The 23,775-nt window shown below is 42.4% G+C and overlaps 1 protein-coding gene across 5 annotated transcripts in view; it reads right to left on the bottom strand.

Moving 5' to 3' along the window:
- The window catches only part of DENND4C (DENN domain containing 4C), a 78,380-nt gene extending 56,102 nt beyond the window's left edge, over positions 1-22,278 (bottom strand). Inside the window, exons 1-6 of one of the 5 annotated variants that reach the window (XM_077345155.1) lie at positions 21,953-22,278; positions 20,847-20,944; positions 7,747-8,068; positions 4,183-4,435; positions 2,131-2,200; positions 201-370 (exon numbers count right to left, since the gene is read on the bottom strand). In XM_077345155.1, the coding sequence (XP_077201270.1) occupies positions 201-370; positions 2,131-2,200; positions 4,183-4,435; positions 7,747-8,051 (798 nt within the window). In that variant the 5' untranslated portion in view covers positions 8,052-8,068; positions 20,847-20,944; positions 21,953-22,278. Of the gene's footprint in view, positions 1-200; positions 371-2,130; positions 2,201-4,182; positions 4,436-7,746; positions 8,069-20,846; positions 20,945-21,387; positions 21,623-21,725; positions 21,770-21,952 lie in introns of those variants that run through there. The other 4 variants (XM_077345159.1, XM_077345157.1, XM_077345156.1 and 1 more) reach the window with 4 other exon arrangements.
- Between the last annotated feature and the right edge of the window lie 1,497 nt (positions 22,279-23,775).

The following is a 23,775-nucleotide window of genomic DNA, read 5'->3' as shown; positions in this document are numbered from 1 at the left end:
AGACCTTCTGGGATTTATATCCTAAGACAAAAATATTTCAAATGAATATTTAAAACATATTACAATGTTACAACAACATAATTCACACTGCTAAACCAAACAGGTCAACATAAGTGCAAAACAGTATTTCTTCAATTAGCAGTGTACAGCTATATAAGATCCAACATGCTAAAACAGAATGCTCCCTAGCTCCAATGTACCTTTTCAGCAGATGAAGCAGTAAGAACAAACGTTGAGAATACAGGTAGTGGATATTTGGTTTGAGGGTCCCAACATTCAATAGTAGCTCCCATTGGAAGACAGAAAAGAGGTACAGATTCTGACAAAGGGAATGACTCATAATCATCTTCTGGATATCTGAATATTAAGCCTTTTAAAAGAAAAAATCCATCCTTTACAAAAATTTGCAATAAATAGACATAAAAATAAGAACACACAACCTGGACAAATGTGTAGCACCATGAAGTAAACCACATTAATCCATCCTAGGTAATAATATCTGAAGAACCTTTACAAAACAAAATTTAAAATCTGCTTTTACAGTTGCTCAAAGAATAAAGATAATCATAATCTATGGAGTTTTCCCATTCCACTGGGTTTCTTAAATGCCCTCAAAATTTACATTGCCATTTAACATCCTCCATTTAACCCCACCTGATTCAGAGTCTTCCAGCATTTGGCATATAGACAGCAAGAACTTGTTTCCTCCTCCAAGAATCCTTGCCACACTTATTTTCAAGTTTTAGTCAGCTTCCACAAACATTACCTTGAACATTACCCTGTCATACTTTAGAGATAAGTCATCCCAACAGGAGACTCCCCAGCGCCTTCAGCTTTGTAGTAGGGGTTGGTTTAAAAGCTGCTCTGCAACCATTTAGATATTAAGCACCAACAGTATGGTTCCACTTCCGTTCACAAAGAGCTTAACTCTTTTGTGGAGATTTGGTTTGTCCTATAATGTTTCCCTATGCCTAAGACATCTAAACCAGTGGTCCCTAACCTTTTTATCACCGGGGACCACTCAACGCCTTTTACTGAGGCCCGGTGGGGGGGATAGTTTACTCCTCTACTCTCAACCACTGCCCTAACGTTCTCTGATCACTATGGTAATGTTTAAACATCCCTTCAAAATAAGATACAGACACGCCACAACAATGAACATAAGGAACATTTTATTTTCATGGAAATTTTAACTCATGACAATGACAAATCAATGGGAACCCTGAGCTTGTTTCTCTGCAACGAGATAGTCCCATCTGGGAGTGATGGGAGACAATGACACCCGAAGTGTGTTGTAAAGGGCCGGGGGGGGGAGGTGTCCTTCGGGGCCCACCTCCAATTAGTCAAATGACCAAATGTGGTCCGCAGCCCACAGGTTGGGGATCGCTAATCTAAACCTACAACTCTACTTAATCATCCATGCATTCAGAGCCATAACTCCTGTCTGTTCAGCAGGCCATGTACATGGAACAGATGGCAATTCTGAGAATGCTTTGAGGTATTCGCTTTCTTTGGCAAAACAACAAATTAACACATACTCCACACTTGCACAGTTACTTCATATACTCAGTATACCTACAGCAATCAGATGGTATATAGATTTCCAAGGTTTATTCACTAAGGTAAGAAAGTTACCACTTCATAGTGTGATGCTTTCTAATCAGCCCACCAGATCAACTTAGGCAGAATGCCATAGTTCGTCCCCATGTCTCAACACCGATTCAGTTCCACACATACACTAGCTTGCCAGGTGGTCTATGCAGGCACAGAGGACACCAGTAGTGGCAGCCCCCATCTGATGCTGGTATCATTAGGATCTTTGGGACAATAAATCCAGACTGACTTTCTTGGCTTCTCCTTCATAATACAGTGAACATGAGAATAGGCTTCTGTGATGGCATAATAAGGCTGGGATTTCTAATGCTGCAAAGCTCATTTTTACTTACATATATAGTTAAGCTTTTTAAAATAAAACTGGGGATGGATCCAGGGTGGAATGAAAGGAGATCTGTGATATGAATTAATACCAATTCATTTTCTTAAGAGACAGATTTAATATACTGTAAAATAACTTCAAATAAGCCGAAACATCTGCTAAAAAGCTTCAGTTTATGAAAATAAATCCCTTACCAGCTTTATATGCAATTGAGTTAGAAGCTGGAACAGACTTCTTATAACAAAGGTATACACTGGAGCCCCACTGTAAAGACACAAATTAGGTCACATCATAACTGGAGAAAACATACTGAACACTACACAATAGCTCATATTTTAAACCCTCTACTGCAGCCTTTTTCAACCTTTTAACCATGGAGTAACCCCAAAAATATTCTTCAGGCTTCCAGTAACCCTGGAAGTGATGCTGGCTGGCTCCCCGAAAGTCACATGTTTATAATGTGCATGGCATCACTCCTAAAATAGAATGCTTGTTAAAGAAGAAGCTAGTTTCATTTTTATGTGTGCAGTACCTTGCTTGAGCAAAACAAGGAAGCATTCATCTCAGCTGTCATAAAGTGCACCATGCAAAGCAGCAATTCTCCTCAAGAGAAATTATGTGATTTGGAGATCAAGTGTAACTTTGGGAGATCTCCAGGTCCCACCAGGAGGTTGGCAATCCCAGCATGATCGGAGAATATATTTGTCCAAGGTCAGAAACGGCTGCCAGGGCACGGGGAAACCTGGGAAGAAAGGAATCCTTGTGCAGGCTGTGACAGTCCTTGCACAAGTGTAGTAGCTCTTGGCGAGGGATACCAGCCTTCAGGGACCTAGGGATCCCCTGGAATTATAGCTCATCTCCAGACTACAGAGATCAGTTTCCCTGGACAAAATAGCTGCTTTAGAGGGTAGACCCTATGGCATTTTGCACAGTCCAGTCCTGCTTGGATATCTGAATCCCTTTGCTTGCAACAGCCTTCCTCCAGCCATTTTCTGCAGGCGGGGCTCTGAGAAGAAATTCTGAGGGAAAATGGGCAGAACAAATGGAAGGAGTATAGCAGATTCAGCTCTTCCATCCCATTCTTTTTCCATTGTGTGTGAATTCAACCACCGCAGACCAGACAGATGAGCAGAAAGCTAACCTGTCCTCTGGACTCCTCCCCGAGTAACTCCTCTGGGGGTCTGGAGGGAATAACTGGGAATAACTGGGGGTCTGGAGGGAATAACTGGGGAACTCTGGGAATAACTGTTCTATTAGTAAAAGCATCTAATATGCCAAAGATTTGGTTCACACATGCAACTTATCAGTGGATCTGTGAAATAATTTAACTGAAAACAAAATACCCATAATTGCTTAATTACACATGTATGCCACCATGTGATGCTGAAGCCCTTTAGAGATAATATGTAAAAATTGTGGGTATCATAAAGGCAAACATTTTGATTTACTGAGGTCTTGAAATGCTAATAACCTAGACAGATTCTCCCCTTTGGAAGTGCTACCCTCCACACATATTCTTTAGGGAAAGTGGCATGAATATTCCCTACTACTTCAGTTAGTCAGCCTGATCTGCATACTTGGCGACACAAAAAGAAATACGTCACAAAGTACCATACTGGGGAGAAGAACACTTCTGTGAGTTGGATCTTACAGAGGATTGCCATTAATGGAAGAGGAGGGCAGATCTGTATGCTTTACCCCTCCTGCTTCAGACCTGACTTCCTCCTCCATGCTGTTTCTGGGAGTCACCATCTTGTAGGAACAGGACTAGAGGAGGGGAAGCACTTTGAGCTGCAGGTGGAATGGAAGACGGTCTGTTCCAAATTTCCAGCATATATATAAAATCGGCAAGACATTTTGAAACAACATGTTGCCCACATTGAAGAAAACAATGTCTTTTTAAAAAGTCAACTTTTCATATCTAATTTTAAAAGCTATGATGAAGAAAGAAATATGGCCTTGACTTTTATCAACACCATACCTCCAGCCTTACAAATTCAGCACTCCCCACCCCCACCCCCAGTTCTCTGTAAGAATTAGTTGGTGCTCTCTTTGATATGATCCTGGCAGCAGAGCCAGAGGAAGGAAGAAACACAGAGCTGTGGAAACTAAAATGACGCAAGCTGTACTCTGAGTTAAACATACTAGGTTAGAGTGCAGCAGAGCACACATGTATTTGACATTTTTTCAACATCAGTAACAAGCCCTGAAAGACCAATGTTTCAAAATTAACATATTCTTCTCACCATGCCACAATTCAAATTCTTATCAACTTTGCAGAAAGTATGAGGAGGCGTTTCTCCTTTGCTGGTTACAATAACACAGATGTCGGTAACAGCCAAGGAGTTTTGGGGTCGCACAGGAGGAGCCCGCCGGTAGGTGATAAAGATTCGCTGGGAAGAGGCTGAACTGTTATTGACATTCGCGCAGCGGCCATAGGGAGTAGCCTGGATCACTTCACAGCCTGGCATTAAACGTTCCTTCCCTTCATATAAAACTCTGTAGGTGGGAAGGAAAAGTGGGACACAGGAACATTTCACACATGAAGTACTACGCTAATAATCCATGCATTATACAATAATCCCTCTCAAAACCCACTCCCTCATGTAAGGGACAAAGATCCTCAAAATGAGGATTTCTGAGCTCTTTTATCTCTTTAGCTTAAAACAAATTTGTTTACAAACGGGGAAATTGTTTCATTGTGGCAGCTGACATATACCAACAATGCTGACACCTGCTGTGGTGTGTCCTTCTACATGTATACAAAATATAGCAAGAGTGCAATGCTTCACTTACTGAAGCAATTTAAATGGGAGCAGGTTTTGGCAAAAACATGGAAGAAGCACATCAGTTTTGCCTCATTTGCATGTTTCTTCCTGAGGGCACTGTTACACTGGACTTCTACCTAGATTTCTAATTATAAACTTCACAAAAATCCCACCTGCTCCATGGAATTGTTGCCAGGCAGATGTAGCTCAGTAATGCAGCTGCAAGCATTTTTTTTATTAACACGTTTAAACAAAAATTAATCCTGAGACAAAATTATTTTTAAAAAAATAAACAGCTTTGCGATCGTATAGAGTAAATGTGATAAGGAAATTAGCTGACAGATAGTATAACTACGTAAGAACACAGTCTGGAAACAACGTACTCTCTAGACCAGTGGTCCCCAACCCCCGGGCCAGAGACCGGTATTGGTCCATGGATCTGTTTGGTGGCTCCTCCTTGTCCTCCTCCCTGGCTGCTGCCTCAGGGGCTGCCCTGCCACTCTGCCGCAGGCTCACCTTTGGTGCTCTCCAGTAGCCGCCATGGCAGCTGCTGCTGGCACCATCCCCCAGCGGGCGGCAGGAAGTCAGGGCCGCGGGCAGGAAAGCAAGTGGAGCAGGGGCTCAGGCGGTGGCAACATCCCTCAGCAAAAGACTACACCCCCCCCCCCGCCAGGCTTCAGTAAAATTGTCACGGGTAGACCGGTCCCCGGTGATAAAAAGGTTGGGGACCACTGCTCTAGATGGTTTCAGGGGGTAGCTGTGTCAATCTTCAGTAGAAGATTGCACTCCCCCACATGCAGTCAGCTGGGTGACCTTGGGCTCACCACAGCACTGATGAAGCTGTTCTGACCAAGCAGTGATATCAGGGCTCTCTCAGCCTCACCCACCTCACAGGGTGTCTGTTGTGGGGAGAGGAAAGGGAAGGCGACTGTAAGCCACTTTGAGCCTCCTTCGGGTAGAGAAAAGCAGCATATAAGAACCTACTCTTCTTCTTCTTCTTCTATCACCTTCTAATGTCTGTTCCATCTTCAGTATTTCAACATATTTTCTTAATTGTACATCTCATTTTAGTTTTCTAATGATTACACCATGTGAAATCATAGCAGGTTAATCACAAAAGCAGTGTTGCTGCACAACTTTTACAATTATCATCCAGCAGTTTTAGAAGTCCCACCACAAAATCTGTTTATACACATTGGAATCTTGTGGCACCTTAAAAGCTTGACACACATTCCTGCAAAAGATTTAATTGAGTAGAGCCCACAACATTTGGATCTTGTTTATAGACATTTGTAATATTGTGTATTCTAATTCCATTGCATACCTCTGGCATTGCAAAGTGACTCATGCATTTATGACATCCATGCATTTATGACATCCTGGTTTCATGGAGGTTAACACAACGTGCTGAAGCTGCATTTTTCACAAAAGGACTTAGAGAATGTACCTGATCCAAAATGTTTTGGTTAGGGTGTTGATAAGCAACCCATGCAGTGAGCATGTTATTTCTGTATTGAGAGATTTTGATTGCCTTTTAGTATATTATTTATTTATTCAATTTGTATACCATCTCTCACTGTAGTGCTGGTTTTGAGCACTAAAGCCCATAATGGTTTGGGGCCATATGAAGAAACATCTGCATCCATATTGTCCAGCCAGTTCTGGTCATTTAATGCATGTATGGGGACTGTGCTGTTTGTGCCTCCAATGGGTTAGGGGGGTGTGAGATGGGAGAAGGTGGTGTACCCCCCCACCGGGCTTTTTGAAGGTGGTGTACCCCCCCCCTCCGGGCCTCAGTAAAATTGTCAAGTGTAGACCGGATCCCGGAGATAAAAAGGTTGGAGACCACTGCTCTAGACTACACAAAGTAAGATTTATCTAAACAAGTCCAGACCTGCAAGAACGCACAGCCATCCCATTTCCAGATTTGTGCTAGAACTTGCTGCAGAACTGCTGTTCTAATAATCCAGTTCTAAACATAATCAAAAGTACATCACTACAGCATGGAACAGTACACTGATGGTACACTGATGTCCTAAACATAGGACAGATGTACCAGTACCAACATGTTAGTATGATCTGCCAACGGGTCCAGCACATTAGTTCTATGCAACATCCATGCCTATTAACAGGGATGTATGGAATAGAACCCTGCCTAGATCTTCTGTGTGCCACCCTGGAAGTCCTTTTACCACATCTGACAAGACTGTGCAAGATGGAATTCTGGACATTCTTTGGACCAACACAGCCACACAGACCCATAGCACCCATAGATTACAGGAACTGACAGCTGTCATTTGGAGATGGGATAAGATAAAGAAGCATAAAGTTACTCCACATCCCCTCAGCACATTGCTGCCTAATAAAGGTAGACTACTCCAAGTTCAAGTACCCAGTTTGCTGGGAGGTAAACGGTAATGACTGGGGAAGGCACTGGCAAACCACCCCATATTGAGTCTGCCATGAAAACGCTAGTGGGCATCACCCAATGGGTCAGACATGACCCAGTGCTTACACAGGGGATATCTTTACCTTTACTCCAAGTTCAAAACTAAAACAGTGGAGTGTATTGCTCATCAGAACATTTCACAGAACTTCAGGCATCAGAAGCATCTATGCAGGGCTCATTTGCAATAGTGAGAGCACAATGCAACTACAATAAGTTGTTTCCCACCTTCAGTTAACACCTAGATTGCCTGAATATTTGGGTTCCCAAGGCAAGTTTCATTACATGTGATACCCAATTTATCTACATCAGTGCTCTCTTCAATTTGCTCTGGCTTATTTACTTACTCCCATTCACTAAGAAATGGGTCCTGAAAACTCGAAATGTGGTCTGATCTGGCAAGTGAAGCGGTTACATGTAAAATCGCCACTGGCATATCCTTCAGACACTTACAATTTGGATTACATCAGATTACTAAAACTCCACCATTAAGGCTTAAATCATTTTTAATACCACCATAACTCTTTCCTTTTCATTTTCAAACAGATTCTTCACCATGACAGTACTGCTTACAAATCAATTAAAAGCCATCTCACCCAATATCAGTAAGAGGTGGTTTCTCCCTGCCCCTCTTGTAGCAAAGAAAAAGCTCTGGGCTTTTAAGACTCCCATAGTTCAAGTTGGCTTGAAGTGCTGTGGGTGTGGATTCAACACACGTGTAACCTTCAGGGACTGTTTCTCCTGCTGATTTAATAATGATAGCAAGATCGGTAATTGGAGCCTTTGGACCAATTGACTTTGTCTCCAAACGATTCACTTCTTGATCCAGAAGTATTGATGTATCAGTGAGCCCAGCCACTACAAAGTAGTCGGTCACTCTTGGGCCTTTATCTTCTATCATAGCTGGGGTGGGAGTTCCTAGGAAAGAATAAAAACACGCATGATTTCCAACAGAGTCAGTAGGTCACCTCCATTAGCAGACACAAGGGTAGGAAAGATTCCTTTATATGAATCAACCTTTCCAGAATGCTGATTAAATCTACCTCCGTGTACCAAGCGAACATGGAAACAGATTTGTCTTGCAGTGCTCAAAGGATGACAAGTGTGCATATTTGTACACTCATAAACAAATTAAATTTGGCTTTATGATGTCTTCTTCATGCCAAAGGAATGAATACAAAGACGCAAATGGACATTTGACAGAACTCCTGGAACTTTGCTATCTCCTTACATTCTACCCTCTACAAAAAGGAATGCAATTTGTATTTCTGAAAGCAATTTTAAGCAGCATTCTAAAAATATTTTTAGAATTGACCAAGTATAACTCATGGCAGCTACAAAACTCAATTTTACAATGTCAAACTATGGAGCTTTTTTATTTATTTCAGAGCAATAATTTCAGGTGAATAATGCATAATACATCTCTGCCTCATATGGAAATGAAATGTGAACAGCATTGAATACATCACCATAGACCACTCACTATACGGTCAGATAGCCAGCTAGGGTTGTCAGACACCCCACTGCCCTATTGCCAAACAGCTGATAGGTCCCTTGGCAGCAACACTTCTGAATTCATGGTCTACTATTCTCACATGCTAGGTTCCCCACACAGCTGCTATGAACAAAACCGCCAAGTGTACAGGGCTGATATCACACTCTCTGGCACCCTTCTGGTACAGTACTGATTGTGTTTTATATTGCAGCCATATGAGATAGTGCCATGGAGAAAAAATGGTGTGTAACAGGAGAACATCTGCCAGTTCAAGACAACAGCCTCTCATAAGACCCAAGTTAAATTCCAATTGTGCAGAAGTGTCCTTAAGCTAACTATTAGCTTTAAAGGGGAATATTCCAGTACTCACAAATCAGTATTTATTTGTTTCACTTGTTGTTTAAAAGGTAAGTCACAGTCTTGTGATCATTTATTATCAAAAGGGCACCATGCCAGTTCAAGTCTACAGCCAATAAAAAAATTCATATTCTGAAAACGTGCCTGGTTCTGCTTGTTTTGGTTATTTTTTAAAGTATGTAGTGGTATGTTCAACAACTACAAACTCATTTATAAATGATAATTATTACATGCCATCAAGTCGCAACAGACCAACAGCAAATCCAGAACTACAGGGTTTGTTCAAAACAAGAGACAGGGCATGTTTGCCATCACCTTCCTCTGCACAGCAACCTCAGTCTCCCTTAGTGGTCTCTCATCCAAGTACTAACCATGGGCAATCCTGTTTAGCTTCCAAGCTCTGGCAAGATTAGGGTATGCAAGCTATTAATACATTTCTAATATTATTGTAGTGCAATATACAGATCAACATCTGCCAAAAACATCTTCCATCATAAATGGTCACCAAGAACCAAATCTACAGATTGCTTTTCAAATCAATTCTCCTTCCAGCCTATTACAACATAGTTATTTGTTTATCATGTTTTATTAAAAGGACATATAATACAACTTTTATTAAAAAAAAGAATAGATAGCATCTGTTTTAAGTTTAAATACAGGCATTAATTCCTCACAGCAGAAACAAAAACCTGATAAGCCTTCCTCTATGTCTGGAGCGTCTCATAAAACAATGAAACGTGGAATATGCAATACACGATACAATATAATACCAATTACTCATATAAACAAATGCCACCTATGTAAAATTCCACCCTGAAAAGATAATGGTTTTTATTGGTAAAGGAAATACTGTCTTCACTAAACCATAGCTGGATGAAAGTCAAAACATTGATCATGTCTTCATAAACACCCACTTTTCAGAAATCTTTGGTGATAAATATCAGTTACTGGCTTGCAGTAGATGCTGTAAGCGACACTGATATGATACAATTACATTATTAATCTTCACCAAAGGCAACAAATAGCTTCTTCTGGCCCCTGCCAATGCTCCAATCCCATTTCTGCACATCACACGTTTTTGTTTGGGGGAGCACTCCTTTGTCAAAATAACAGTGCACAAAAGTATGTTTCTTTGCTCTCAAGTCAGTGTACATGTCTTCTGTATCAGGGGTAGTCAACCTGTGGTCCTCCAGATGTTCATGGACTACAATTCCCAGTGTTTGATGGCAGGGGCTCATGGGAATTGTAGTCCATGGACATCTGGAGGACCACAGGTTGACTACCACTGTTCGATATCACCATTTTCATTGCAGGAGGGCAAGATATGCATTACCAGCAGGGATAAAATAGGTACAATGGATCCCATTATAAAGTGTACCCAAAACTCAGTACTCATTGAGCTGGTTAGGTGTTACTTCCCACTACCACTTCAGAGCTACATGCAGAAGGACTGTCAGCAGACAACAGACTTGTTATCTTCTTTTCATCAGGTGCAGAAGGGAATACAAAAGATTCCACAGTAATTAGCAAATGTCCTCCCCTCCTAATCTTCAGTACACTGCAGTAGTTTCCAAGATCCACTGGTTAACGTAGGAGATGCCATCTTCAACTAAATGTAGCCTATCCCAGTTCGGGAACTTCTTCATGTAGTGAGAGGAAGCCAGGGAGGGGCAATAGTGAAGGGGAGCAAGGGAGTGATGGGAGAAAGTGTGCAAGCACAATGCTTCCTCTGCATCTCACTGCATGATCATGTGCAGCTTTTAATGGTGAGGAACAACTGAATCCAATCACCACACATACTTTCACAATACTGAACATACCAGTAATATAACTGGGTTTTTTTCCAAAGGATTTTTAAACTAAATTTTATCACTAAGTCACATAAGCACTTACATAGAAAAGGGACAACCTAACTATGCTGAAGTCTGCCTTCTATAATTTGTGGAATCCAACATGCAAGGATGCAATAACACAGTATTAGCTTTATTTTGACACTTTCCATATTCATCAGTGATACAATCATATCACTGCTTGCTAAATGTACACAAATCTAGTTTTGGCAGCTGCCAAACAGAATATATTTGAGTCCACAATGTAAACCTGGCACAGTGGAAATAAAGGGAAAGAACAATATACTACATTCCCAAGAATTGGGAAATTGCTGAATCATTGAGTATTCTGAGATATTGCTGATAGGTTTATGATGAGAGTTAATATCAAAGTTCTGTTTTGTTTTTTAATTTCACAGATTTCCATCTCTTCGTACATATAAGCCACCAAGTCACAAGACAGGTTTCAGCTGAAAGCCTTGGCACCCAAATCTTATGTGTCAGCACAATACTCAAGATGTTTCTTTGGAGCTTTTTTCATTCAATTTCTATTGCAGTGAAAACATACAAACACTGAAACAGTTTACTTCTTTGTTTTTAAGATACATTTGGGGTTGACTTCACACAGTTTCCATAGTACAATTTTACCAGCATGCATATACCACAAAGTTCTTCTAGAAGAAGAAAAAATTGCAGTGTTTTGTTTGGCTATACACTGACAGCCCAAATTACATTAGAATGTTTTCTTCAAACCTACATTAGAAACATTATGATTGGGCTAGCCCAATCTCATCACATCTCGGAAGCTACACATTCTGAAAGTACAGAAAGTCCAAATGGTCTACTTCAAGCCTCTTCAGGTGGCACCTTACCAGACAATCCACACGAGGTTGTGAATGTTGCAGGAACATAATACTTCCCAGGGCTCATAGGGCACTGTTTTCCAGGGGGCAAAATGAAACTACTCCTGTTGTTAGGTGCGAAGTTGTGTCCGACCCATCGCAACCCCATGGACAATGATCCTCCAGGCCTTCCTGTCCTCTACGATTCCCCGGAGTCCATTTAAGTTTGCACCTACTGCTTCAGTGACTCCATCCAGCCACCTCATTCTCTGTCATCCCCTTCTTCTTTTGCCCTCGATCGCTCCCAGCATTAGGCTCTTCTCCAGGGAGTCCTTCCTTCTCATGAGGTGGCCAAAGTATTTGAGTTTCATCTTCAGGATCTGGCCTTCTAAGGAGCAGTCAGGGCTGATCTCCTCTAGGACTGACCGGTTAGTTCGCCTTGCAGTCCAAGGGACTCGCAGGAGTCTTCTCCAGCACCAGAGTTCAAAAGCCTCAATTCTTTGATGCTCGGCCTTCCTTATGGTCCAACTTTCGCAGCCATACATTGCAACTGGGAATACCATAGCCTTGACTAAACGCACTTTTGTTGGCAGGGTGATGTCTCTGCTTTTTAGGATGCTGTCTAGATTTGCCATAGCTTTCCTCCCCAGGAGCAAGCGTCTTTTAATTTCTTTGCTGCAGTCCCCATCTGCACTGATCTTGGAGCCCAGGAAAATAAAATCTATCACTATCTCCATTTCTTCCCCATCCATTTGCCAGAATTAAGAGGGCCGGATGCCATGATCTTTGTTTTCTTGATGTTGAGTTTCAAGCCAACTTTTGCACTCTCCTCCTTCACCCGCATCAACAGGCTCTTTAGTTCCTCTTCACTTTCTGCCATTAGAGTGGTGCCATTAGAAACTATTCCTAGCACCATCTAAGTTGGAAATTATGTAGAATGCAGCAGCATAACTATCACAGTGTAAAGGTGTGCACATCTAGGGATGTGCACTATAGTAGAATATGAGGAAAGTAGCAGGGGTCTCCTACAGGCATTTCCTGCAGTCAGATACATTTCAGCAGCAAGTTCACCAAAACAGATTTTTCCAACTATGCGTGGCAGTTGCACAAACATGTCTTGCTTTTACTTTACTATATTCTCATTTTAGTCAAATATTTATGTGAGTCAGATGGATTTCCAGTGAATCATCACATTCAGAAGTTGTCTTGGCAGAGCCATACAGTGAAGAAAAACCACTGTAACAGGTACAAACCCCATCTGTGTTAGATCCTAGTTTCATTCTACTCAAGATGGTACTTTTATCCAGCACTGACACAAACAGCTCTTGCAACCACTATAAGATGCAGTGTTCCTAAAAGGCAACTGTCCCTTGCAGCAGCCCAAAACACCCAACCCACTTCACAACAATCTGCTTCTGTAGGGAGGGGGAAGAACAGGGAAAGATGACAAAACCCTCCATCAGTCTGATTGCTGTAACAGGGCATTTTAGACATGGAGATTAGTTCTGCTGTAAAATTAAACAACCAGAGGCTCAATCAATATTAAACAACTTGTCATCTTAACAATTAAGACATAACTATCAACAATGCAGTACCCCAGTAAGAAGGGAAGGAAGAGGGCTAATATTTTTAAAGCCCCCCCCATACAAGTTAAATCTTTTCCAGTCTAGCAATAGCACATCTTCAAATCCATCAAGCCAGACATGGCTTTAATCAATTCACTAATTGTGCTCCTATTCTGTTCCCAACTTCACAGTTCTAGTCAATGGCCAACTGACTGAAATGCACAAAATGCACAAAAAAATGCACAAAATTTTTAACATATCAGATCGATTCAAAAATGACACCAGTGAAAGTCACAGTCATGGAAGAATTACAACATTTTACCATTTTGTTCTGATGGCCACCCCACCCCTAATAATAAGAATGACAGAAAAGTTTTTTTTTATAATTTTATTATTTATTATTATATAAAGCATTTACAGAGAAATTGAGAAGAGAAAGCGACCAGCTGATATGGTTTGCCATCTCTTTTAACATAGATATTCAGTTCCCATCACATATTATTCCTAATCTAGAAGTTTTTACCATTTTTCTTAGTCAAGTGATTGTTAATACATATGAGAGTATGATCTGTTATAAGAATACATTCTGTTATTATCTTAAATGATATTAGGTCAGTCTCCATAAATTGTCCCTGACCCAAGAATTACTACTGCCGTCTTGTTAATGCCTATGAAGTATGGTTTGTCATCCTCTTTTAGCATACATATTGACATACATATTCAATTCCCATCGCATATTAATCCTGATCTAGGAGTAATTACCATCTTTCTTAGCAAAGTAGTTGTTGATACATATGAGGGTATAATCTATTATAAGGATATATTCTATTATTGTCTTAGATGATATAAAGTCAGTTCCCTTCATATATTGGTCCTGTCCTAAAAGTTACTGCTGCTGTCTTTCCCACAGGAAGCCAGGAGAATACTCCATTGTTCAACTCATCCTTCAGGTGGTCACAGAAAATGAAATTGTGTTTTTTTCCATAGTAGAGTGTTTCTGATTGTCCTTCTGTCAGGGCCAAAGAAATCTCTTACTTGGTTCTTGCTTGCAGTCGCCTTTGAGTAGACTCTGAATCCTTTATCAATCTGGATCTCTTCCTCTGGTCGCACAGGAATATCTCCTGATAGCTTCCTGGTTGCTGTAGCTTTTAAATAGACTCTTTTTATTTTGCTGATCCAAATCATTTCCTGCTCTGAATAGACTTCCAGGTTTTCGGTACTTTCCTTCCTTGAATCTGTTTTCCCAGGTTCTTCAAAGGTACTTTGGGTTTTTACATCTCTGGCACTCTCTCCCTCCAGTTGATTAACTTCCAGACATTGAAGTTTCGTTTGATTTATTGTTAGCTGAGCTACGTCATCAGCTGGTCTCTCCGGACCATGAGCTCCATCCAAAAGCTCCCCCTTAGTCCCACGGATTTCCTTTTCCAGCTTATTGACTGCTTTCAGTATCTTTGAGTTTCCTTTGCATAACAAATGGAAAAGCTGTGCCTTAGTTAATTCTTCCATAGTTCTAGGCAGTCACAGACTATAAACAGAAAGTCTCGTGAGGTCTCGCGGGAGCACGAGCGATCCCAAATTATCAGTTTGTCGATCTCCGTATCAAGTCAAATTCCCCCACTGAACTTTCACCAACAAATCTTCAAAGCTCTCTGTTTGGTTAGTGGGTATAATTAGCTGGGAGTCTCTCACTCGACGAAAGAGGGAATTCGCTTGTAAATTGGTTGAGGGGGGGGAGGGAAGAGCTTGTGGGAGAAGAAAGAGAAAAGCCAGAAAGCTTTCAATCCTTACTGTTGTGGGCTTCAGCTTCTGTCAACGCTGCTGTCAGTCTGGTAAAAGATGGTCTGGGAAGAGTGTAAGGTCAGCTGGTCGTTTCAAGCTTGTAAAGCTGTTTGCGACAAGGACGCCATCGTGACCTTGAGCACAGGCCGCTTTTAATCCGGGGAGTTCGGTCCCCCTACCTCCCCACGGATCTGTAGGACCCTCAGGATGCCGTTCCCGGTTCCTGGGGCGACCGGCGAGCAGATTTGCGTATCTGCTCAGGTCAGCCAGGTGCAGAAGCTCCTGACCCTCGGCATGGCTTAAGAGCTGAACAGAAGTCCAGCTTTTTTATGGCGCCATCTTCAGTCGACTCGACAGAAAAGTTTTAATTCAGAATCTAAGTGCAATAACCATTTTCTTGGCCTCTCTGGCATACAAAGTTTGCTCAATATAAACAAATTGTTGTTTTGAGGATAATAATTCCAGATGGGTGATCATGTTAACATGTAGCATGTAGCAGCACAATAAAACAGAAGTATCTTGGAGAAAATTTAAATATCTGCAGTACTTAATGTCCTATCAAACCTGAACTAATATTGCTTTGACAAAATAACATTGTTTATGATTTACTGATTACTTATTGCAACATTTCATGTATTCATATATTCATCTTCATATATTTCTGGTTAGGGGAAGCTCAATTCTTAAGAGTAACTTTCAGAGTTTTTCTCTGAAGCTTTAGTGCAGTTTCTATTCTACATCCCTCTGATAGTTTCTTCCCTCCAGAAAGGTAGAACACAGTGGTTTGAGGGAGAGGTGAAAAAATCAACCACAATGTCAACCACATTAGGTCAAGAGGACAACAGGACAACAGAAGTTATGCAACAGCAGAATGGCAATGAAAACCCTGCATAAGATTAGGAATCCTTCTAGGTGCTGGAAAGCATCTTGGATTTAAGCAATATATGTGTCTACAGTATGCCTACCATGTCTTTGACAGCATTCAATTCACTATAAAAAGGATATATTTCATAGGTATGTGGGTTTTTTCCTGTATTCCCTAAAATCGCCACATTTTTCACTGGGAAAAAAAATGAAAGAAGGGCCTTGGGAAATATTTTCTGGATGGTGGCCATGATTCTTTTTCACTTACCGTATTTGCCGGCGTATAAGACGACTGGGCATATAAGACGACCCCCCAACATTTCCACTCAAAATACAGTACTATGGGCCACTATATCCCACTGGCACCAGCTATGTCTATCCCAACTGAAGTGCACCCGGCGTATAAGACGACCCCCCCACTTGGAGGCATGTTTTTCAGGGGGGGAAAGTAGTCTTATACGCCAGCAAATACTGTAAATGAAAATTACCTTTGACCTCACCAAAAGAAATATTTTTATTTAATTTTGTGATGAGGTTTTGTTTGTTTGCTTTTTGAGAGAAGCTTTCTGCTAATAGCAGGCTGTAAAGGAAAAAGGAAAGCAGGTGGCTGAATCGGAGAAACAAATTGCTCCACAGCAATCATGAGTAAATGGGACTACTTGACCAACAGGAAACGAGCGTGAATTAAAGCCAAACACAACAAGCCTTAATTCAAGTGGTATTACAGGAGGCAGCCTCTCTCCCTTTTTTTCTTTCATGCTTTTCAGATCAGACTTTCCATCTTGCTGTCTTGGTATAGCATGGTAACTGTTGTCCTTTAACCTTGAGAAATTGGCAATTACTTGGTTCTGACTCATTCATAATAACCCTAAATATAAAATGTATTTGCTTGTCAAGCTGCAATTTATTAGATTAATTGATAAGTCTGAGGGTTATAACTATGCTTGCTTTTGGAACATTACTGTAAAATGGAATTTAAAATAATATTAACAATTATCTTTTCTTCTAATAATAGAATAGGCCTTCTGTTAAATTGCATTGCAGGTTATCTTGTTTACTTTAATATCTCTAATAAGTGCTGGTTTTATGGTTGTACAATGTACTTAAATTTTGATATATTACCCTACAAAATTTTAAAACAAATTAAATACAGGATCTTTATTTTGTAAGTTAACAATATTTGAAATAATGATTAATTTTTCATATAGTTCAGCGCACTGTTTTAAAAAAACTATGAGAAACTGATTTCCCTTCTTTTTGTTTGACTATAATTCTTAATCAGCACGTCATTATGAATTTTGGGGAAAAGAAATACCTTTTGTAATTTGGATGAAGCCTAACACATTTTAAAAGAAGAAAAATAGACATATGGGACAATATTACAGGAAGAATTTCCTGTAGCTGCCTGAATAACACGTCAGCATGAGCAAGAAACTTGCTCAATGATTTTGACAGATGAAACCCTCTCCCCTTCCACTCAGCTCCTGTCTAGTGTGGGAAAGTTGGAGGTATATTTCATAAGTATAAGCAAGTATATTTTATTGTAACACTGTTCAAATTATCTTTCAGGTTTCGAATTTATCTCAGTTGTATGACAATATATCGTTTTTAATTTTCATTATTTTTTTTTACAATTAGAGTTGTTTTTTATACCTTGCTTTTCACTACCAGATAGAGTCCCAAAGCAGCTTTCAATCGCCTTCCCTTCTTCTCCCCATAACAGATACCCTGTGAGGTAGGTGGGGCTAAGAAAACTCTGATAGGGCTGTGAGAACAGCACTATCAGGACTGTGCCCAGCCCAAAAGGGATCAAAATGAGTTTTGTGCCTAAATCTGTTTTAAGGCTTTTATAATTCTGATGATTGTAAAAAGTATTTCTTTCATCCTATGAAATTATTCATAATTCAGTATGAATTCTCCAGTAATGCATTTGTTCTGCATAGTGAGGATATTTTTACTGTTTAATCACAGAAATGTGTTTGTCATAGAAACAGTCAAAAGCACATGATGCAGATGACCTGTCCTCACCATCTGGTGCTTGATAAGGTTCCTTTGACATGTAGACAGAAAATGTCACAGGATGATTTGCAATTGTGTCTTAACTGCTTTTGATAGTTGCTTCCTTTAAAAAAAATTCTGTTCTCTGTGCTCATAGTTTTTACAGTGTGTAAAGTGGTGAATACATAGTAGGGACTTCTTGCATTTGGTGTTCATCACATTCTGTAAGAAGTTAAAGAAGTTAAATAAAGTGGTCATGAAGACTGTCTCTTGCTTATCACATTCTTATCTCAACTGAAGATGGGATGAGAAGGTATGGATAAGAAACAAGCCTAGGGCTGAGAGAAAATCCTCATGTTTCTGCATATCAAAGTTTTGGGAGTCAGGGAGGCAAACACAGATCAGACCCAACAGGCATGCAGTTTTACTAAATTCAGCAGTGATTGAATCAATCACACCTGACAAGGAGCAGCAGCAGAACTCCACTGAAGGCCAATTCAAAAGACAGCCAGAGCAGTGAATCAGGCCTCAGCACCGGGCCGCGGCTCCCTCTCCCTGCCCCCCCCCTGCAGCAAGAAGCTCACCAGGCTGTGAGCAAACCGGCCACCAAAGCGGCCTATTAGCTTGCAGCCCGGCAAGCTTCTTGCTTGGGGGGGGGTCTGTGCATGCACGCTTGCACCGGGCTGCTGCGCATGCGCCGGGTCGCCCTCTCCCCCCTACCCTGTGGCAGCAGTCCGTGGCAACAAAAAGGTTGCGGACCGCTGCTTTATGCTACTAAATTTTCCAGTGAGGCACTGTGCTTAAAGAAAGGACGGGCACAAACTAAATTTTAGCTAATTTGTGGTTCATAGCTTGTGAAGTGAAGGACTTAGAAAATGCTAAGCAACTAATATTTAGTGCTTCAGATGCATAATGTCTGTTTGAGTTTATATCTTATTCCTAAAGCAAATATTTCAAATGGAGTGTCAAGAGATTGGCATGTTTAGAATAATTATTTTACAATCCCCATTTTCCTGAGTAGTAAGGAAGTTTGGGAGACATTTTATTGGGTTAGTTTTCTTGTGAGAAAATGTTCAAGGAGGTCTATTGTATATCTATGAGATTACAGAATTACAAGTAGTGTGTGGTGGGATCAAACTTCAAAACCTGTTTTTTTGCAAGTAATCTATAACAGCGGTCCCCAACCTTTTGAAGGTTGAGGACCGCCTCCGGGGATGAGAGCGGGGGTGAGGAAGAGCCGGCGGCCCAGGTGCCGTGCATGCGCGTTTGTGTTCGCCTGTGTGCCGGTGGCTGCGCCTGCCTCTTCCCCCCCTCTAGCAGCCTGAAGCTAGCCGGGCCGCGAGCAAAGCGGCCGCTTCTCTCGCAGCCTGGTGAGCTTCTCACTGTGGGGTGGGGGAGAGGCAGGCGTGGCCAGCGGGGCCCGCAACTGAGGCCTTCGCGGGCAATGGACCGGGGGTTGATGACCCCCGCCTTAGATCACCCAATTAAATAATTTACAGACTAAAGTAGTGCACAGATGGAACATTAATTGATTATTAGACAGCAACCCACAGTGCCAGTTACCTGGTGCCCTTTGCATGGTGCACCATTACATGGTTCCTTCACTGCATAGACAGCACAAGTCATCATGTAAAAAGCCCAATCACATGGAAAGGTTCCCTCAGAAAAGGCAGAGAGACTAATGTATACCAATACTGTATTACCCAAAAACTTAGTTCTTGCATTTTTAAGAATATGCTATGATGAATATGCTATTTGGAGCTAACCTAGGTACAACTGTGATAGTTCTAAGCAGGCCCTCCAACTGCATAGCAAAAGGATCTGAAGCTCTTTTCTATCTCCATAATCCACTTGAGAACACTTCTGGTATTAGAGTTTAGTTACAGAGAAAATCCATGGGTACAACAACAGTTCTTTACTTGTACAGCCCATTGGTTGTTTTGATTTATGATTGGGGCTGTGTTATAGTTGAACACACAGAGCTCTCGCCATCAGATCTAATTTGGTTCTTTGTTACTGTCCTTAAAAAAAAACATTGTTCTATCACATCCCGTTCAAATTTTATTCTTAAACTTCATGTTTATTTCTCTATGTTGTGTCTAGTCTACTTCCTATTCTGACTTCTGCGTGGGCAACTGACAACACCTTTATTTAAAACCACAGTGCAATGATTAAGCTAAATCAGTATCCTTAATCCCAGAGGAGTAGTCACATTTATTTACTGACATCAGTAAGAATCTCATGGCACCTTAGAGCCTAACCAATTTATTGCAGCATAAATATTGGTGAACTACAATCCATTTCATCAGATGCATGAAGCATTACCCATATTCATTGTTATACGTCTGGATCTTCCGGTTTCCCAAACTACTAACGGACTTAGCTGTCTCAGTCATGCTAACTAGCTACTGAAGTAGTCAGTTAACCTGGTCAGCATGGACCTTAATCCATTCACAACTACAACTATTCCCAAAAAGAGAGAGATTGAGCCAGGAAGGGCACGTATGTTAAGTACGGTAAATAGGTAAGGTAAGGCAACTAGATCTTTAGTGAAAGCTCACCACAAAAGCCAACATCCCCACATTTTCTCAAGTTAAACTGGAACAGTATGCAACGCTGTCAAGAACTGCCTTGCAATACTGTCAAGAGCACACAACAATACTAGTTCACATAACCAAGTCCTCAGACGTGTGATGTACATAGAAACCCTAAATGACATGGAGAAGTACACCTTCAAGAACCATTCTTGCTGATGCCATTTTGAATCTGTTAATTAAAATACAACTGAGAGTCAAATATACTCATGCACATCATAGTAATGAGCCTAATATTGTTTTCTAAGAACCAGTGAATAGGATTCCTTCCACAACTTCCTGCAAGAGTTAAGTGGAATCTCATAGGAGCTGAAGGGAGGGGCTGGAGAAGGAGAAACAAAGCAGATAAGGTAGAAAGCGCCCAGAACCTTACCTCAGCACCTGCCGTCTGTATCTTTTGTGCTGGCATTCAAGGAGGTCCCCTTTCAACTAACTAATCCTCCATCTGCTGGGCACAGAGCAAGCCAAAAGCTAGAGGGAGAGAGGGGAAGAGAAACAGAAAATGCTAAGCGTTTTGATTCAAGCTGGATAATTAAACCTTCGCTTACTTGCACCAAGAAGGCTTTGACCATAAAAGAGTCTGGAGTGTATAATTAGCAACCATATTCCTTACTAATGTGCACAAGTGATGACTGTGGAGAAGGGTTATAAAGACTATAAGATTAACTTATAGGAACACTCATTTGCCCATCTGCCATTTTTCATAAGAACAAAACCACTGATATTACACATAAATACCTGTAAGGGGGAGGTAAGAACAGGCATCAAATCATTACAACAGGGTGAGGCCCTTCTCAGTGACTTGTTCTTTCCCAACCACCACATAAAAAACTTGGGCAGGTAAGGACATGTGTAGGGCGCAGAAAGCCACTCACAAGAAGTGTGAAAGGATTAAGGCTCCAGTACAAGCTTACCTGGAAATAAACCTCACTGAACATAGTGGGGCTTGCTCTTGAGGAGGCATGCAGATGATTATTATACAATAAGACAGCAACCGTCTACAGCTCTACTCGGACCCAAGTCCTCACTTGGGCCGACTTCAGCGCAGGACTGGGCTGTAAAGCCCGGTCTCCGCCCCTCCAAGGGCTTCCCCAAACACCTCCCTGGAGAAAACGGGCCAGGCATTTCACTCGCCCCTAAGTCAACGCGGCGCTCCTCGCTCAAAAACAAAACCGATCTGGCCACCCCCAGGCGCTGAGGGGAGGAGAAAGTCGGCAGGGGAAAAGGTTAGAGGCGAAGTGTGCGTGTTTACCAAATCGCTCTCGTCGCCGTCCGTCCATCCCTTCCCCGCCCCCAGCATGCCGAAGCCGGGTTTACCTGTTCCCGACCCCGGGGGGCAAAGCACAGAAAGAGAGGCGGGGAAGCACGGCGAGCCACCGCGAGCAGCCTGGCGCCTCCCTGCTTGCCTGCCTGTCACCCCGACCAACCCCCCCCCCCCTTCTCCACCAGCACCTTTCCCCCTCCCCCGGGGGGACTCACCTGCAGCGGCGGGGCTCCTTCCCCTCACGTTAACTCAGGGGCCGCTCCTGCCGCCGCCTCGGCCGCCGCCTCCTCAGCGCCTCACGAGCAACCCGATTCGCCGCGGTGGCTGTTTCTTGGAAGAGAGGAAGCGGCCACCATGTTCCTTTCACCCCCACCAGCGGCTGGAGGCGGATCCAAGGCCCGCCCAGGAGGCGGTGGCGACGGCGGCGGCGGCGGCAGGGCTGAGAGGGAGAGGAGACGCCAAAAGGCCGCGGGCGCTTCGCCAGGAGGCGCTCGAGGGTTAGCGGCTTCTCCTCGCCCGGCCCCGGGAGATTCTCCGCCGCCTCCAGGCCGGGCCCAGGCGGCCCGCAGAGGGACCGAGAAGCGCCCTCACGCTGGGAGCATTTCCGCAAGCGTCCCTTCTGGAATGTTATCTCAGGCAAAGCTGCTTCCTTGGAAGGAGTCTCACTGGAGTCCGCGACGTTTACTTCAGAACAGGGCCTTTGCTGCAAAGAGTTTTTCCCTCCCTCCCTCCCTTTTCTGTATGTGGTAGAGAGCACAGCATCCAACATTTGCTCCTTTGGTGACTCCCACAAGAAAGAAAGGAAACAAGGATCTGCGACTTTGAGAGAGAGAGAGAGATTTGGCTTAGATAAATGTATCCTTACTTGACTTTCAGTTTGAGACCGCTATTGTATAGTTTAGATTAGACTGTACCATTCTGAGTTTATGTGTCATCAAGTAATTTCCAACTCATTAAAAGCCCTGCTCTGGTATTGCAAGCTACAACCCGTGGTTTCCTTTATTGAGTCAATCCATTTCATGTTTGGTCTTCCTACTTGCCTTCTGCCTTCCATTTTTCCTAATGTTATTGTCTTTTCCAGTGAGACTTGTCAGTACAGTAGCCACAGTTTAGTCCTTATGCTGAACTTGCGGTCCATAAAAGAATTCTGGTGAGAGCAAAAACTTGCCTGCTTCTTCCTAAGGCCTCTAAGTACTATTCTGTGCTTGCATTTCAGTGTTATTGTTGTTGTTTTAAAAGACCAGCATATCAACCTACAATTGTAACCTTTCCAAACCATAACTGTTTTAAACCAACAAAAACCTTGATCTCTGCCTGCTGGCCCAGAATGTTGGTTTCGAAGACATCCAAACCATCAAAATTTGTACATCCAGATGTTGATTAGATGGGAAAGTTGCAGAGTCTTTGTTGTGGCCAATCTGGAAGGGGGGGGCATAGAACACAGGGCATTTCCATACGTGCAAAATATAGCTGGACAGTCTCCAAATGTTGGCAACATATTTAGGCCCCTCTACATGAGAGCCTCTTGTGGCGCAGAGTGGTAAGGCAGCCGTCTGAAAGCTTTGCCCATGAGGCTGGGAGTTCAATTCCAGCAGTCGGCTCAAGGTTGACTCAGCCTTCCATCCTTCCGAGGTCGGTAAAATGAGTACCCAGCTTGCTGGGGGGTAAACGGTAATGACTGGGGAAGGCACTGGCAAACCACCCCGTATTGAGTCTGCCATGAAAACGCTAGAGGGCGTCACCCCAAGGGTCAAACATGACTCGGTGCTTGCACAGGGGATATCTTTACCTTTACATGACGTCACCTACTCCAGAGGCTTCTCAGCAGCCGGCTCACAATTTCCAGGAAAGTGGATTTCCCACCCTAAAACACACAAGCCACCAGTGAGCAACCAGGGAAAAAATTATGGAGGGGGAAACGTGCAATAGTCTCAGCAGCTTTGTCCCGCCCTCCCCCCTCCATCTCCTGCCCAGTAAGGGAGGCAGATTCCCACCCCTGTGTCAGTTCAACCTCCAGCAGATTGACTGGCACGGCCAG

This window comes from Paroedura picta, chromosome 7 (assembly GCF_049243985.1).
Source record: "Paroedura picta isolate Pp20150507F chromosome 7, Ppicta_v3.0, whole genome shotgun sequence".
In the NCBI taxonomy this organism is placed as follows: Eukaryota; Metazoa; Chordata; class Lepidosauria; order Squamata; family Gekkonidae; genus Paroedura; species Paroedura picta.
Note: the sequence above shows the minus strand (reverse complement) of the source record. Positions and strands in the feature narration are given on the sequence as shown.